This window comes from Lynx rufus, unplaced genomic scaffold (genome assembly GCF_022079265.1).
Source record: "Lynx rufus isolate CCGP_SWC_20201006 ecotype Redwood Valley unplaced genomic scaffold, mLynRuf1.p SCAF_7, whole genome shotgun sequence".
Taxonomy (NCBI): domain Eukaryota; kingdom Metazoa; phylum Chordata; class Mammalia; order Carnivora; family Felidae; genus Lynx; species Lynx rufus.
Genome location: NW_025814889.1, coordinates 55988709 through 56007292, shown reverse-complemented (window position 1 = coordinate 56007292; position 18584 = coordinate 55988709). Strand labels below are relative to the sequence as shown.

Below are 18584 nucleotides of genomic sequence, written 5' to 3'. Positions count from 1 at the left end.
CATGACCTGAGCCAAAATCAAGAGTCGGATGCTTACCCGACTCAGCCTCAGGGACCCCTTACCTAAATTCTTATATGCACATGTTTTCTAATATGTCAATTTACCTAACTTATTTCTTAGTTTTAGAAGGAAGTACAGCTTTTCATGTAGCTTATAAAAATTTTATTTCCAGTGTCTCTTGTCCAGAATATTCAAAATGTTTAAGTATAAAGATTAAATGCAGAGTGTTTTTTTTATAGTTTGACCTCAGTATTTTGAGAAAATTTAAAAACTGTGTACTTAAAGTTGAAAAACAAAAATCCTAGAGGCCTAAATACTTAAAATACTTAAATTTCTCATAGCATAAGTTTACTTATATGTTTCCCATTTAAAACTTACATTTAAAAAGTTCAATTGGAAGTAAGGAGGTATTTTGACTAAACATTTTATAGTAATGTAATTGAAGTTCTCCTATCTTTTCATGGTTTTCCTTTTGCCTATCAGGTGGGCCAAACCTATCCATTTCCATAGATTGATTTTTAATTTTTTTTAATGTAGCCTAGGATTTTCTTACCCTTGTTAATTTAAAGATTCCTTACAAATTCTGTCTGAATTTATTTCTAAATTCATGTGTGTCTATAGATATAGACACATATGTATATATGTATTTTATACTATATCTTAATGGGTTACTGAAGTGTGCAGGACTGTTTGCCTTTGTGCTAAATGACTCCAAGTTGCTGTGCTTTGTGAATTATGCTTTGGTGAGTTTGTATTCTCCATGCTTTAAGCACTCAGTCGGTACTTGCTGCTTTTAATGTGCTTGCTTCTAGTAGTATTCTGTATCTCTTTATCTCCCAGCTTTCATTTGCTGCATTTAATCTGCTGTTGTCCAGAAAAAAAGATACTGATAGATTTTAAAATACGTTCCTATAATTGTATATTTATAATAACTGTATGTCATAGTATGGATATGATCTATAGGGATCTCTTATGAATCAAATACATAACCTTTAGTACTTGGAACTATAACAGTTCTTTTTTGACTGTTGAGAGTTCTGGTTGGCTTATTTTCCAGTTCTAAGTTATGTTCTGAATAGCTGAGGCTACTGGTAAGTGATTTCTGTTTAAGTGATCTATGTTAATCTTGTAGCCATTTGAGTTGGATACTAATTTTCGTTTTCTTGCATCCAGTTTGTGTAATATGAGATGCCTCCATATTTGGAGAGCCACTGGAGCTCCCCTTTCTTCCTGGTGCTATTTCAATGAATTTCCTTTCTCTACCATTTCTCTCTTGCCTCTGTATTGATGAGATTGAAAGATATCCCTGAGAGAGAAGGGGAGAATAAAACTTGGAAGAACTTGTGGAATTTTATTGCCTCCCTTGCTGTCATCTGCATACTTCTCCCTTTTCCTTAATATCCATTTGTGTACTTAAGTTTTCTCCTGCTGCTCGTAGTTGATAGAGTAAATAATCTCACACAGTGATTCTCTGCCCACTTCAACTTGGTATTTGTCCTTCACTTTTCTGTGAATCTCTTAACCCACACTGCACATTCTCTCACTCCTCCTTCAGTCCCACATTCTTGTAGATCTCTTGCACCAGTCCTTCAGAGTCTTTACCAGTAGCCTGGAATTGAGTGTGTGTATGTGAGGAGGTGTCTGCCCCACTGCAAAGCAGACCCGAAGTAGAAGGGCAGGGGAATCCCCTCATCTCACTGTGATTTTGCATCAGTGTAAGAGATTGAGAGAAAGGAAGAGTGTGTTCACATATCTCAAACTGGGACTCTGAGAACCTTTTTTTTTTTTTTTTCTTCATTGAGAATTGATAAGAAGAGTGTTTGGATTCTGTGTAACATGATATATATGGGAAAATGGATTAGGAACTCCAAACATCCAAGGAAACTTTTAATTACAAAGCATGAGTGAGATATAACTGGTAGCCTTTTGTTAACGGATAGAATTCATATCTCACAATATGAATATAATCTAAAGGGGTCAGGCTTTTTAACAAGCACATTTTTTGTACTTTGCACATGGTCAGTTATATTTTTCCCCCATTCTTTCTACTAGGAATTTCCATTTTTTACCTTGACGGCATTCCCTCCTGGATTTCTCGTGCATGTTGGGGGTGTTGTTAGTGCACGTTCTGTGAAGCTTTTGGACCGCATCCACAATCCTGGTATGTTCTTTAAGAGTTTGTTTTCAGTGTTTCATTTGCTTTAACTGTGGTTATTAAAATTGATTTTTATAGTTTTAAAGAATCAAATCTATCTGAAAAGAGAAATGAAAATGAAAGTATAAACTGGCACATGTTGCTTTAAGTATTTCTAGTAATCTTAATTAAAAATAATCAAATAAGTAGAAGTATATTTTAGTTGCTTTTTTATATAAAACAAATTTTGATTCATTTTTGGCCTAGTTAACACTTTGAGGGAATCCTTAAATTAACTTCTGAGTCTGCTATTTGACCCAGACAGATAATAAATTTTTACAGTTTGACCATTGCAGCCCTTATCTTAAGATGTTAATTGTTTTCATTAGCAGTAACTCTTTGTGGATTATTTTAGTAATTTCCTTATTCCTAAAAGCAAGTGTTCTTTTGAAATTTAATTGTAAACATTGTGTATTGTCTAAGAATTAAAAAAAAAAAGTGCTGTCTGCTTTCTCGTAGAGAAAAGACCTCTTTTCTGTAGCTATTTGTTCTATATAAGCAAACAGGTAAGAAGAGTAGGCCACTTCTTTTAAAACATGGGGCCATGATTGTAAAAGAAAGGCCTCAAACCAGTCTCAGTTTCAGGCCCTTGGATTAGGAATGCTTTGGTGGTTTTTCTGAATATAAAATAAGCATGAAAAGTGTGGTAGAAATTTTCTGTTTGGAGCGTTTTCTTGCATCTCTCATTGACTGGATTCCCAGTAACTCATTCAAGCCACTTATTATTTTGATGATATACCTTAGACCTAAGTTATGTTAGTATTCTTATTTGGCACATATGCATACATGCTTTTGAAAATTTTGAATTGTCACTTCCAATAACCTCTTCCTGAGGCTTGTACTGACAGCTACAAAAGGAATAAAATGCTTTGAAACTATTTTATGTAAAACATTGCTGATAGTGATTTTGAGGATACAGAGCATTACCATCCTTTTAAATTAAAAAAGAAAAAGTTAATGCAGTTTTTTTTTTAATTAAAAAAAAAGTAAAAGTGGTTTGATGTCATTTGAGTTAATAGTTATAGAGAAACAGAATGGAATTTTTTCCAGACCCTGAATGAGATTTTAGGAGAGCAATAGTAGCTAGGATTATTTAACTCTGAAGCTGAACAAATACATACTTTAAGCATTAGTCTTCTCTGGTTTATTATTTTTTTCCGATGTTCCTTATTTTTTCTGGCCAGTTTGAGGTCTTTTCTTAACGTAGTATTGTATATTCTGCAGTAATTAAAGGCATTCTATATATGAATGATGCCAGTTTAATGTATTGAGACATTGAAGACACTGCAAGTTCCGTATCTTTGTGTTTGGGAACTTGAATTATTTGGAAAGTGCAAGGAAATACTGAGTTAATATACCTGACATTAACTGTGTGACCCAAGGCTTGTTACCTGTGTTTCTATGCACCATTGACTCAAATATTTTGATAGCTGGCACCCACTCATAAGCTCCAAACATGGTTTCAGGAGTATATTTAACTGTTGGTGGTATCTTCTGTTTACTGAAAACATTTTTATGTTATTGTTGCTTCCATGTACTCTGAGTAAGCTATAGAGTCTGGGAGAACAAACAAAGGTTATTTAAATAAGTTAAGTAAAGAGCTATATTTAAAATCACATTGCTTTTTACAACAAACTCTTTTTTACGGTTTATCATACTTGCCAGTTTATTCTAGTGGTGTGAGAAATGTAAGAATCCAGGCCCAGGGAAGAAAACAGTATTCCTTATTACAGAATACAATTTGTGTATTGTAATTATCAGCTTACGCATTCTCTTCCTTTCCTTCCCTTTCAGAAATTTTTTCAATTCACATGAAAATTCAAAAATTTTCAGTTACTAATATGCTGTTTCCCAAAAGGTTATGGGCATAGATATATAAATGCTCTTTCATGATATATAAGCTATATTTTAATTTTGTTTTATTTTCAGTTAAATACAAATCAGCTATATATTCTAATGGTTTCAATATTACATTGTTTTGATATAAATATCACATTTTTGGGGTTGTTTTATGTAGGTATTATGCATTAAAAAAGGACATTTTCTTAAGAACTTTTTTTTAATGTTCTTAATGTTTCATAAATAATTATTTATGAAAAGGATTTAATTTGTTGAAAAACGCTGAATGTTGAAACAAAAAGAACTCTAGATTAGCATCTACCATGATGATGATGTATTAATTTTATGACACTGAGTTACTCTGCTGAGAGAAACTTACAATGGATTGAAATGCATGTGCTAATGTTAAAAGTGCTGTATTTGCACTCTCAAATCAATCTTGCAGTTATTTTTTGACTAGTGAATACGGGAAATTTTCATTTTACACTGAGTGTAGAAGGAAAAAAATCTTATTTTAAAACCACTACCACCTGCTAACTATGGATTATTATTTTGGAGTTCTTTTAGAATTTTCTCCTTTGTTAAATATTAAGCAAACATGGTATATACAACAAGGAAAAGAATCGGGTGGTTTTAAAAATCAAGGTCATTATCTCAGACAATTAGACTTTAGTTAATGTTAGATTATGATAGCATGCTCCTTCTTCTCTTTCTATTTCTACTTCTTATTAACTCTGCTGTCTGTGTCTTTCCAGTTCCTGTCGAGTGGTATTGTCAATTGTGTTCTTGTTTGTAGTGTTTTTTTTTTGTTTTGTTTTTTTCCTACTATTCTGCACCTAAAACTGATCTACTAATTTGCTGTTTTGAACTCAGCCTTTGTCGGAATTATGGGTAACACAAGATCTTACAAACTGCTAGACTGGAATAGTTTCAATTCAGGTATTTTGATGGTCATTCAGTACTACATATGCTGACAAAAATTATGGCAGCTCAGTGAAGTTTTTAGAAATGTTCTAGATTAAATAGATTTAATATCAATTCAGTTATACAGACACATTCTGCAGTACATATGTTATAACTCTTACAGTTCCCATGGAAATGCAAATATAAAAATGTGTTAACTAAAATGAATTAACCAAAACCATAGAAATACCATAAATTATAAATGGCTTATTTTAGGTAATTAGCTTTCAGAATGCTAAATTTAAGTTATATTTATTACATTTTGGATAGTTTCTTCATATAAGGTAAATGAGATAGACATTAGCTTTATGATTAAAGAAATATTAATTGTTAAATATTAGTATTAAATGGCTAGACTTGATAAACTTAAAGTATGTTTAAACTTTATTTAGGTTTGAATATATTTAGTATTCCATAAATACTATGAAAGTACAACTATTACCATTTTTTTTATAATTCTAGAAGTGTTTCAAAATTTGGCAAGTAAGAGATTTTGGGGGGATGAACAGCTTTCATGAGCTCCCTTCCTTCCCCTTCCATGTGAGAATATAATTTTCTTTTTAAGTAATTTTACTTGTGGATATAGTTTGTAGCTTTTAGAGAAACTAAGATAACCTTACAGCTGATGATGTGGTTTAGAGTCAAAGCCAATTTTTCTTTTTGATAAAAGCATATTCTCTTAATATAAATATCTAAATTTTTATGTTACTTGTGGAATTAAATAATGGAACCATTTTGATTCAGTATCAGAAGCTGGTATTTTGCCTAAAGAATTTTACCAGTTCTTTGTGTCAGAAAGTATATCTATTTACAGAGAAACAAAGACACTAAGAGGCTCACCTTTTAGATAATATCCCATAATCTTTTCAATATTGTAAACTTTTTTGTTCTTAGGAGCCCAGGATGTAAGTTCTGATGTAAGTAACACATGTTCGACTCTGAAGTAACTCATGTTAATCATGCAGATTTACCTAAGTTCAGTCTAGTAAACAATCTGATAAGGTCCAATCTTTGCGGATTATCAATTGGTAAGTCGTCAGGGAAATTACCTCTATTTCCTGTCCAAGTTTTTGCCAGTATATTATCACACTGATTAAAATTAAAATAATAATTTTGAATGGAATATGTTATACTTGGTTTTTACTGGGAAAAATACCCTGCTGGATTCATTTAATAAACATAATATATTTTTAAAAATTAAGCAGATTAGTGAATAGGAAGAGAAAAAGCCTAATTATGTAGGGAAAGGACATTGGGAACAGAGTGATCATTAATAATTTAAGGAGCTTAAAATTTGTCAGGGCAAACATGTTTAGAGTGAGATGTGTGTTAGATGATAGAACAGTCTTGGAAAGTAGAAAAGCAGTTAAATCTTATAGGTCTAATACTTTGTTGCCTGTAAGCAGAATTACAGAATTTGGCAAGGAGAAACACGGTTGAGGAAAGAGTATATCTTGCCATCATTTAAAATAAAGTCAGGTAGTAAGTGTATGAAAAAAAGATGGATATGAATTACAGAAATATTAAAAGAACATAAGGGACACCTGGCTCAGTCAGTAGAGCATGTGACTCTTGATCTTGGGGTTGTGAGTTTGAGCCCCTGTTTGGTGCAGAGATTATTTTAAAATCTTAAAGAAAAAAAAAAGATAAAAGATGACACTTTCAGTTTAATGTTCTCATAGTTCTGTGCTTTTGACTAAGATATTAGAATCTTTATGGTAGTGGAACATACTCAGAAGTCAGAGTGATTTTCATATTAGTTTAGGAAAAATAATATAATTCTGAACAAAAATATGATAAATGTATTCAAATCATTTATGTATTCTTCTCTGTAATTAGTGAATATTTAGCCATTATCCTATATTACTGTAGAAAATCAATAATTGGCCACATCAGTAAAAAAAAATAATTGTTGATATAATTTTTATTAATGTGAGAAATTATTCATCAATATTGTATTTCCTGGATTCTCTGACAACCATTTATTATGTAAGGTATCATCAATTAATGATAGCTTCCCAAGAGGAAAGAGAAGGAAATACTACCATGTTAAATATATTAACTATTAGACATTCTTATTTCAGAAACATTAAAATGTGGAAAGATATAGGAAAACATTTTTAATCACACAATAGTATCTCATGAAATATGATATGCAAGCATTTATTAGAGTTTATTTTGTGCCAGTTTGCTAGATGACAGGTGTGCAAAGATGCCAGTAACCCTGTTTTCATAAAAAGGTCATATTCTGGGAGATTAGAAAAACATGTTAATGGTTTACTGTGTGGTGTGGTGTGGTGTGGGTGTGTGGTATGGTGTGGTGTGGTGTGATACAAGGTACAGAACTAAAGAGGACAGCATAAATTAACTATGTGGCAGGGAAGCTTGGAGATATAATTCTTGAGCTCAGTTTGAAGGATGTATAAGAGATTAACATTTATACTTCAGACAGTGTATTTGGAGGTATGTTGTTACATCCTTTTAATGTAGTTCTGAAACTTTAGCACTGTGTTACAAAACAATATCCTAGCCATTACTTGTTTGATATTTACATAGTTACCTCATACTGTTGTTTGACATTGAATACAGAATGTCTTGGTTAGTTCAGCTTTTTTGCGTGTGTCCTTTTTTCTACTGCTTTGCTGTCCTAGGTTGTGTTAACTACGGTGATAGAAAATATTTTTATGGAGCAGGAAGAAGGAAAAAAAAACTTCAATTATCTGAGAATTTATTTTAAAATTACAGTATTACTTTTTCTTATCTTCCTTCTTATGTTTCTGGCTTGGTAACAGACTTTGAGAAAGACAAGATGAATCTTGCTGCTAGGAAGGAGGAGACACCATGTGCAAATCTTGTATTGTGACGTGGCAGGAACAGGGCCGGCATAGGAATAAGACAGGGTATCCAATGGTTACATTTGTATTAGATCATTGATTATAGCATGGAGAATGGATTTAAAGGCAGCAGGACTAGGGATAGGGAGGCTAGTTAGTTGACTGTAGTATTTCTGGCCAGATGGATTTGGTGGTGATAGGAGAGCTAAAGTTTATAGAGCACTTACTGTGTGCCCGGCACTCTTCTAAGTGCTTTATGGTAGTAGGTCATTCAGTTCTCAAAACACAGCTCTGAGGTAGACATTTTTCCTATTTTGTGGATGAGCAAAATGAAACAATAATTTTCCTAAAGTAAAATAGGTAGTTGTTGGGCTACAGCATGAACCTAACTACTCTGGCTTCAGGGCTTACACTCTTAACCATAAATTTGTAAATATTTTAAATGTAAAATCAGCAGGACTTGGTCATTAGTAAAATGTGGCAAGTGAAATTGTCTCTTGGCAACTTTGAGCTGAGAGAAAGAGAGATTAGGATTATCCTACACAGCTACAAGTCTAAAGCCCCAGCGAGCGTTTGCGTCCTATCTTTTGGAAACCCAAGTCTGTTTGAAAGTTGAGTTATAAAAAATATTTTCAGAGTAGATTTTAAAAGTCTTAGCTCATTGTCTCTCAATGCCTATGATCTCTTTTTTCTCTCTTCTGAGTTTACCACTGAAAGTATTTCTGGATAGCGTACGGATATAATTTTTAATTAGCAATAGCCTCAGTGTAGTTGATGAAAATTTGTTATTCTTTTTTTATATAGGATGCATGTGAGCTTAGATATTTTATCGGGAAGCAACAAGAGGAAATATAAAATAGATATATAATGTGGTTTGAAAAGTACTAGTTTGAAAGAGCTTCCAAACTTAGACAATATTTTTAAGAGTGAATGTTTCAAGTACTGAGTTAGTAAAAACAGTTTGTTTAAAACTAGATAACTTTTGTTTTTGAGAATATTTTAAAAGTTTTATTATTTAAAAAAATTTTTTAAGTTTATTTATTTATTTTGAGAGAGAGACAGAGTGAGCAGGGGAGGGACAGAGAGAGAAGGAGAGAGAATCCAAAGCAGGCTCCGCGCTGGCAGTGTGGAGCCCTATGACGGACTCAAACTCATGAACCGTGAGATCATGACCTGAGCCGAAATCAAGAGTCCGATGCTCAATCGACTGAGCCACATGGGCACCACTATTTTATTATTTTAGATTGTAGATTTTTGAACGTATTATACTTAAGATTTTCTCAATCTTATAATGAATGAACTTTTGCTAGTGCTAAGGAAAGCTTTAGATTAGTGGTCTGAATTTAGAAAATGTTACTCTTTTTTTGTTACTCATCTGAATTGTAATTGTTTAGAATATTTACTTTACTTCGGGGGCGATAATAATCAAAACCAAGAAAAAGAAGTGTAATTATTACTTTTAACATATTTTATATGCTTTAAACATATTCAAAATGTGAGTCAACCAATGTGTAGGGAAATATTTATAGAATATATCAATCTGATAATCTAATTTTTTTTTCAGTTGTAAGTAAAAATCTTTTATTCATGGATGTTCGTGGTGTGCCTACCATGTCTTGAACATGATGTTGGATATTGGGAACACGATTGTTCAGCCAGGCAGACACCATGTTTGCACAGCCAATCTAGGCTATTTCTTGCACTGTTTTGCTGTGCGTGCATGCGTGTGTGTGTGTGTGTGTGTGTGTGTGTGTGTGTGTATGTGTGTGTAGAGGAGGAGGAGGAGGAGGAGTTAAATGGAGATAGGCTTTCTTGGAACTTGAATTCTACTGATGATCTCAGTAGTTATTTTTTACTCCATCTGAGAGGTACTCACAAGCAGATGTGCAAAACTAAGCCTAAAGTAGTTAAGCCGACTTTGGTTTTAAGTATTTTAATGAGGGTTTTAGGAAGTAGATATATAGAGTTCAAGAAGGCTTTGTAAATATAGCATGTATATTGTGTGAACTTCTTTTTATATGTAATGCAACATGTAAATGTAATACAAATTTTTCTGTCTACATATAATGTAACTGGATACCAATTACTCTCCATTCTTTATTATCTGTAAGAAAAAGTCAGACATGTAATTTCCTTAATTTTGAAATTTTACTCTTTATATGTCTAATATAACTGGATGTTAATTACAATATTATAATATAGTATGTACATGTTATGTGTAATCTTCTCTCCATGTATAAAGAGGGAAATCTCACAGATAAGGAGTAGTTATGTGTCTGACTTATTTTATGAATAGTGAAGACTCCAGTTTGATCTAACACGGATTATATCCCAGCTACCATCCTAAGATCCCAAATTACTGCAGCTTGATGTCTGCTCTGAATTTGCACATCACTTACTGTATGATGGGACTGTTCTTCCTAGGTTGGTACTGAATCCCCACCTAGTTTGAGGTGGTATACACACTTGAACCTGAACTCTCTAATTTCTTTTTCATTAGGGAAATTTATGTTCTTCAATGAGTTGTTTTGTGTTGGAATATTACTTTAAGGTGTTTAAGAATGTGGCTTTTTAATGCTTCCATTAACAAGATAGATTATTGTTGTATTAAAAATGTTTATTTGAGCCCACCTAACACTTTATCTCCTCTCGTTTATTTAAAAATTAGATTGAATAATTGTCCATTTTCTTTTCTCTCAATCAGGTTAAAAGATTCTCAAGGGCAGAATTATTCTCTTCCAGAGCTATGTAAAAATAGAATTAAATTGAACACTTTAGGTAGTCAGTTTTTCTTAGTTGCAAGTGTGTGATTGCCTAAAATCTCAAAGGGACTAAGTTTTATAAAGGCATATTATATTAAGTTGTTCACTTCTTTACTTTCTGAGATATAAGCTATTATTATCATTTTACGAATCTTTACCAGTTTTACCTGTACTTCAGAAATAAGACAAAATGTTAAAAAGATGGCAAGATATCAAGCTATGTCCATGCTCTAGAAAAGTAACAGTAAAGAAAAATTAATTGTGATGTCAACCCAAATGTGCAGACAGTACCTCTAAAAGAAGCATCAGTGAGGTATTGATCTAGAGCACAGTGCATGCCTATAAATAAAAGGATATATTAAAAGATTTGTGATATTATCTATGAAGAGTTTTGACCCATAGAATACAAATACAACATCGTATGAAATATAATTTATATAGTACATAAATTTTAATATCCTCTAAAGTGAGATCTTTTTATAATTATAAATAGTTCTATAGATTATTTGGAGGAGCATGGTATTTAAAGTGAAGATTTTTTTTCTTGACATCTCTGAAATGTTTTTTAATTGTGACCTTCACATCTCAGCTGTATATGCTTCAAATGACTAAATTGTATCTAGTTTCACGAGTGGTATGTAGAGTTGCCATAAATTTTTAAGCCAGACTCTTTATTTTGCCTTTTATATGAGTATGATAGATCCTCAGTTTTGACTTTTGGAGAGTGAATAACACAATTCAAATTCAACCAATGTATTTCCTATAAGAATGCAGTTAGCAGTTACTTAAGCTTGAAAAAATCCCATTATGGGATTAAATAGTATATTTCTGAATTTACAGATATAATAAGTAAGGCTGAGTCATAATTACTAAGTGAATATTCTTTGGCTCATCTCTGATATAAATATAATGTAGGCTTTGAAGATAAATTTAATTTTTTCAATATTAAATAAATTGATTCTTAATTTTAATTAAATAACCCCTAAATTTAATAGCCAAAAAATTCATCCTTTGGCTTCTTGCTTACGGTTGTAGATAATTATTGTTGATTCAGTTCCTAGTTTGTGATTAAGTGCTCCCTACTGTATGCTTGCCTTGCTTCCACCTAGACTCTAGGGCCATTACTTTCTGTAACCATTTCAGTGAGCTGCCATAGTTTTCAGTCTGTACTGTCACCTGATCCAAGCATGCGCCAAAATATCCACTGTTTCTGGCTCCTGTCTGCTGAATCTGCTTTGCAAAACCCTTTGTTCTCTGAGCTTTTGCTTAAGCCAAAAACAAAATTTAACAAATTCTTTGGAGTGTGGACATATGCCATTTGCTTCCTTAGCTCCCATGTTGTGTAACTCTTTAGCTTCTATTAAACTTGTAAATACTTTATTAAATACACCAATGGCATCCCCATGTGCAGTTGTGTGGCTCATGTGTCAGAATAAAGGCTGCTTGTGACCTCGTCAGAGGAACATGAATGCTCCACTTGCGCTGCAGTCAGCCCTTTGTTGTGTTGATTTTTTTTTAAATCAGCCACTTATTCTTTCATAGCGTTTGGTTTAATTATCTGATTATTTTATGTGTTACACCAAGGTAAGTTTGATGTAAATGAACTTTGTAATCTATGTGGTTACATGTATTTCATAGTGATTATTATTACACACTTTTCCATTTAGACATGCTGGCCATTTCTAAATAAATATATCCTGAACTGAAAATAAGTAGTTTCCTCCTTTTTTTTTTTTTTTTTTTACTAATTTAAAAAACAGTGTTATGGATTACTTTCTATAAAATTCATTTTAAAACAGAAAAGCTACCATGTATTACTTGTGGCACAGATGTAGGCAAATCTAATGTGAGAAAAATCTGTTTTTATAAAAACATAGTATACAATTATTTGCCTTTAAACTTCCAGAAAGATATAAAAAGTAAATAGCGGGTTCTACTAGGGTTTTTAAAGAAAAATTAATTTTTATTTTACAATGTTTTTCAGGGAAAATAGCTATTTTCTAAACTGAGTTAATATTTGTTATTTTTTGTGATACCTGTTTTCAAAGAATCATAAATAATTTGATAGTCTGAGCAACTACATGAACAGGAGTTTGTCTTACGATAAAAATGCCCTTATTAGGAAACGATGTTAAATAGATGCCCAAATTGGCCTGGAAACATGTATGTCTTAAAAAAAAAAAAAGGATTTGCAAATGTATTTGTGCTGTTAATGTCTACATTACAGGGGGAATATGAAGAAATTCTTTAAGATAATAGTGTATGTGCAAAATAGGGCCACCTAATTGTCTTACACATTTCTTAATTCACAATATTGATTGCTAACACCATATTGTTGTAGTCTTTTCTATTTCTCTCCTTTATTTTATCTCATACTTGGATCTTTTTCCTCAGTTTCCTGGAGTCTGCATTTCTTTCTTCTTTCTTTCTTTCTTTCTTTCTTTCTTTCTTTCTTTCTTTCTTTCTTTCTTTTTCTCTTTCTTTCTTTCTTTCTTTCTCTCTCTCTTTTCTTTCTTTTTTCTTTCTTTTTTTTTTTCCTGAAGGAAAGTTTTAGGGTAGCTCTGTCTTGGATCCAAAACTTTAATACAAGAACTGGCTGGCATCATTTGTAGTTATGACATTATCTCATTTCTCCCTTTTGTTGATCTCCTCCCTGTGGAGGAAACAAAATTACATCATAGAAATGTCTGCTATAACAAGCCTTTTAACCTTTCTTTACTTTGCTGTCTTCAGTATTTTACTAGTGAGTATAATTCTACTTATTCTACTTATTTAAAAAAAACATATTTTGAAAACTGGATATATACTGAAATTCAAAAAAGGAAGTTTTTGGATTGGTTGATTTTCAGTTTTAATAAGTGCCTTTTATGTGGAAAATTTACAAAGAGAGTTTAGCATTCTATTTAGAGTTAAAGTGTTTTCTATACCAAATTGTTCCCAAATGGAATTGGCCACACAAAGAAACAAATTAGGATATGCCCATTATAGACTGTTTCTGTTTTTAACATCTTTGCACATAAAATGTTACTATTATTTGCAGCTGCTGTTCACCAGTAGTTTGCAGCTAAATGCAAGTGATTAGGAAGAATGTGTGCCAGATGCTCCATTTATAATGCTCCATTACAAACAATATCGGATTCCTCTGTGTTAAAAACAAAACAAAACAAAACAAATGCAATGCTGTGATTCTAAGGCATTTTCTTACTTACAGAACCATACATGTAGTTACAGTGTACTGCCTGAAATTTGTCCTTATTTACATTAACCCAATTACTTGTATTAAATTCAACATATTTGCTCTCTTTATTTTAAATTGGCTGGTCCCTTCATTTCTTGTTACTTTGCTTTAGGACCCCCAAGGATGGCTACAGATGGCTTTCTCTTTTTTAACATTGACAAATCTTTGCCTTGGAAAGAACCTAGAATATAGTGGGTTATAAAAAATAGGTACCAGGAAATGAAATCAGAATTTAAATTAAATGTATGGATATGACTCACAATGTTCACTGAGCGAGGTGAGTGAGACATAGAATATCCTCAGTTTAGGATTAGAGTCTGGAAACTCTGGGTCTACATTTGAAGTTGTATCTAATAAAATATATTCCTATAGATGTCCCCTAAAGTAATAAAGCAAATAGAACTAGTTGGTTTATTTTCTAGCAATCAAGTTTAAAAATGTTAAATTTTGTGAGAAGTAGCATTAAATTAAAATGTTAATAAGCATTTTGAGAAATAATATTTTAAACATGTGAAGTTAGTTTTAAAATCTGTTATAGACTAGTGTGTCTTTGCCTTCCAGAATATGTTTATTTTAAACATTTCTTTCTCATATAAACAATGTGCTATTGAGTAGTGAACTGATATAAAATTTATCTTTCAGATGAACCAGAAACTCGAGATGCGTGGTGGGCAGAAATCAGACAAGAAATAAAATCACATGCTAAAGCATTAGGCTGTCATGCTGTAGTGGGCTACAGTGAATCAACTAGCATCTGGTAAATGATAATAACTTGATTTTCTAGATGCTGTAATTTACGGATTGTCATCTAAAAGGTTAAAAGCTTTATGCAAATATAGAGAAAAGAAGAATTATGGAGTGATCCAGGAGCATGGACTTGGGAGTACATCAGACTGAGGTCCATATGCCATTTTTGCCACTTAATTGCTGTGAAACTTTGAGAAAATAACTATTCCTCTGAGCCTCAGTTTATACATTGAAATGGAAATTATAACCATCTATCAATTAAGGTTACTGATGAATTAAATGAGAATTGATACTGGCACATAGCAAGTCTTAATTCTAGGCCTACTTTACTCCAGTTTGTGACCCCACTAACTCTTTCTTCTGGGATATTTGGAAACCTTGATCTAATGTGTCTTTAAGGTTTGTCTGTAAACTCTTTTTACCTAACTGCAACTTAATTTTCTTCTGCCAACACATCATCCTTCCTAACTCTGCCGAGTTAGGAAGAGACTTCAATACTCCTAGTTCTCCATTTCTTTTTCTCCTACCTTTCATTTGAACAATCTCTCTTACTTTAAAGTCCATGCCATTCCACAGTCCAGACTTTCCTACCTCCAAAACATTCTTCTGCCTTTCTTAATTCTCTGCTGTCTCCTCCAGTTGAACATGATTACCTCCCTTCTAATAGCCTGACTTGGTACCTTCTTATTCTCATGTCCTCCTCTATCCCTCAGCTTTCAACTGTATTTTAGGCTTCATTATTGTTCAAAATGGTTCCCCTTTTAAAATTTGAAACTATAAAATTTCACTCTTGGATCACAACTTAATATTTTTCACTTATCTCATTTGCACATTTATACCTGGTTTGTTTTGGCTTTTATCTTAACCAAGATTTTCCCCAGTTTCTTAGTTGGGCTCTGATTTGACTTGCTGACTGCCATCAATGAACCCTACTTTCAACCCCTTGAAAAGTTTATAATAAATATCATCTAGAAACTGTTTGACCTTTTGCTGCCCACCTTCTATTCTTTTTTTTTCTTTCTCTTAATGTTTATTTGTTTATTTTTCAAGAGAGAGAGGAGAGGGAGGGGCAGAGAGAAAAGGAGAGACATTCCTAAGCAGGCTCCACACTGTCAGTGCAGAGCCCCATGTGGGGCTCGATCTCACCAACCACAAGATCTTGACCTGAGCCAAAACCGAGTCAAACACTTAACCAACTGAGCCATCCAGGCACCTCCACCTCCTATTCTTGGTTAATCCTTACTGTCAACTATTACATGGGTAATTCTCTTGTGCTTGTGGTGGTCATTATTTTTACAGAAAAATGATTAGACTCTGGTATATGTGGAGAGCCATGCTGTTTCATCTTCTGAGGGCCCTTTCTTTTCCTCTGTGGATCATGTGTGGTATTCTTGCACCTTTCTGTCTCCATTGTAGCTGTTCTACACTTGTTAAAGTAATAACTTTGTTATGCTTATCCTGCCTTACTCCCCGGTAGATAATCTTAGCTCATTCATAGATTTAGTGTCATATGCTTCCAGGTCATAGGGTTATGGTTTTAAAAGACATAGTTTTTGTTATTGGTTTCACATTTTACTGGAGAATTATGACAAGTAGAACACATTTTATGGCAGAGATATCCCAGGGTGCTGTGGGGCCCAGAGGGTTGGAGTTTAGAAGTAAGATTGGAAGAAAGGGTTAATGAAGTAACTGAAGCTTAAACTAAATCTCAGGGGATGAGTATGAATTATATAAATGCAGAAAGGAGGCATGAAGGGAGTGTTTAAGGCTAGTAGAGTAGTATGCAGAGAAGGCCAGAGGTGTACATTCAGTGCGGCAGGAAATAGGTCACAGGTAGATGCGGGAGTGTACAGAAATGAGTCAAATTGATTTACGTAGAAGTTTGAATTCACCTGATACAAGCTTCTTTTTTCCCTCCAGACCTCAAAAAATCTTGTGTTTAAATCCCATTTTTACTAATTTTTTTGGTTCTGATCCATCCTATTACTGGATAAACTCTTTGAAATGTACTTCTGCTCTTAGAGCTCCTTAATTCAGCACATCAGGGGCTCCACCTTCTTCCTTGACATTCTCAGTGCCCACTTAAACATTTTGAGCCTGGTCTCTCTCTACTCAGTTACAGATCAAGTGACCATTTCTTTCATGTCCTTTCAGACTTCTGGTCCACTTATACTGTTTCCAACATTTTGTCCCTAGGCTGCAACTTTTCTCTTTTGCTTTGTATGATCTCATTCAATAATTTTGTGGATTATTTAAAATTAGTTGATATGTAATAAAGAATTCCAAATAATTCTTTTGAAAGTGAGGTTTTTATCATACATATAATGATGTAGTTTAAGCTCCATTTAGTATATTTTGGGTATTATTTGTTTCAGATACCTTTTGATTATTAACTTTAAGCTATAGGGATATTGATAATTACATAGTTACACTTTTAAAATGATTTTAATGAAGTTTAGTATGCATTTAAAGAGTATTTTAATACAGTTTAATGGTTTATTGCTGAATTCCGCAAAATAATTTGTTACTACTTTGAGATATTCAGTCTTTATCAGGTTTACCATATTTTAAAGGAATTTATTGTCATTAATATTGTGCTTTATCTTTTACAATTTTTTAAGTATAAAGAATTCTTACCCTTTTCATTTTATTTATTTACTTTATTAAAAAAATTTTTTTTAATGGTTATTTATTTTTGAGAGAGAGAGAGAGAGAGCACAAGCAGCGGAGAGACAGAGAGAGAGGGAGACGCAGAATGCGAAGCAGGCTCCAGGCTCTGAGTTGTCAGCACAGAGCCCGATATGGGGCTTGAACTCACAAATGGTGAGATCATGACCTGAGCTGAAGTCGGATGCTTAACTGACTGAGCCACCCAGGCACCCCACCTTCTTCATTTTAATAACATTATTTTTATTTTTTATCCTAGGATAGGAGATAATCTTATGATATCATTAATATTTGTGGAGTCTAACTTAAATTTAAATTGTCACCCTGTAATCACTTTGATATTTAACATTTTTCAAAGTTAGATTGCCTGAAGATGTTAACTGTTTTATGTTTTTTTCTTTTATAGTGAAGAGGTCTGTATTTTATCTGCATCCGGCACGGCAGCTGTACTGAACCCTAGATTTCTGCAGGATGGCACCGTGGAGGGCTGTTTGGAACAGAGGTTGTCATGGCAGCCTGGCTTATTTTCTATGATGGCAAAGAAGGGAGAGGTTAACTTTTGTAACTTTAGAGCTGGGATAGTTCTTCTGTATGAGAGTGGCTTAATATAGAAATGAGGACCAGGCACTTCACTGCTTTTTGTGTAACCTATAGCAACAGAGAAGTATTGAGTTCTGCACTATATGACACACATTGTTATAATTTTTCTAGTATCTTGGTAAGTTACATGTATAACTATCAGTGAAGGAATTTCAAGTGTATATTTTTTGTTATAGTATAGAAGTAATTTCCTTTGATTTTTCTCTTCCTTTCCTTTCCCCCTTGTCTACCTCTGAAACAGAAAAAGGTCATGGAACAATTTGCATAAAGAAAATTCATAATTTACAGAACAATTGAAACACTGTATCGTAACAAAATTATATATAAAAGCTTCCTAAAAAGTGAAATATAACTTTAATGTGTATGAAAGAGAAAGTAAAAGTGAAATTATTAGGTAAAATAGATTACTTTTTAGTTTATTTGGTTATTAATCTCTTAATCTGTTAGCTTCCATAAATGTCAAAAATACTTTCCATAAACAGATGAAATTATCAAATATATATATACAGAAAACTATTAGTTTGTTACCAGAGTACCTGAATAATATAAACTTTAATTACCCCTTACTTCACTGTATGCATATTTGCTTCCCTCCCCCTCCCCCGCCTCCCCCCAGTATTTGTATATTAAGGAAGACAGCAAAAAAAATCTATATGTGATCAAATTTAGTATAAATTTGCAAGTCTCTGTATAACAAAGTTATTCTAGCTCACGTAGGCACATAGAAGACCTTAGTCGGT

The 18584-nt window shown here is 32.9% G+C and overlaps 1 protein-coding gene across 5 annotated transcripts in view; it reads left to right on the top strand.

Annotated features, from left to right (window-relative positions):
• The window catches only part of C2CD5 (C2 calcium dependent domain containing 5), a 99176-nt gene that overhangs the window by 43841 nt on the left and 36751 nt on the right, over positions 1–18584 (top strand). For all 5 annotated transcript variants that reach the window (XM_047065365.1, XM_047065364.1, XM_047065363.1 and 2 more), the window contains 3 exons: positions 2053–2161; positions 14473–14587; positions 17651–17746. In XM_047065365.1, coding sequence (XP_046921321.1) covers positions 2053–2161; positions 14473–14587; positions 17651–17746 — 320 coding nt within the window. The remainder of the gene's footprint in view (positions 1–2052; positions 2162–14472; positions 14588–17650; positions 17747–18584) is intronic.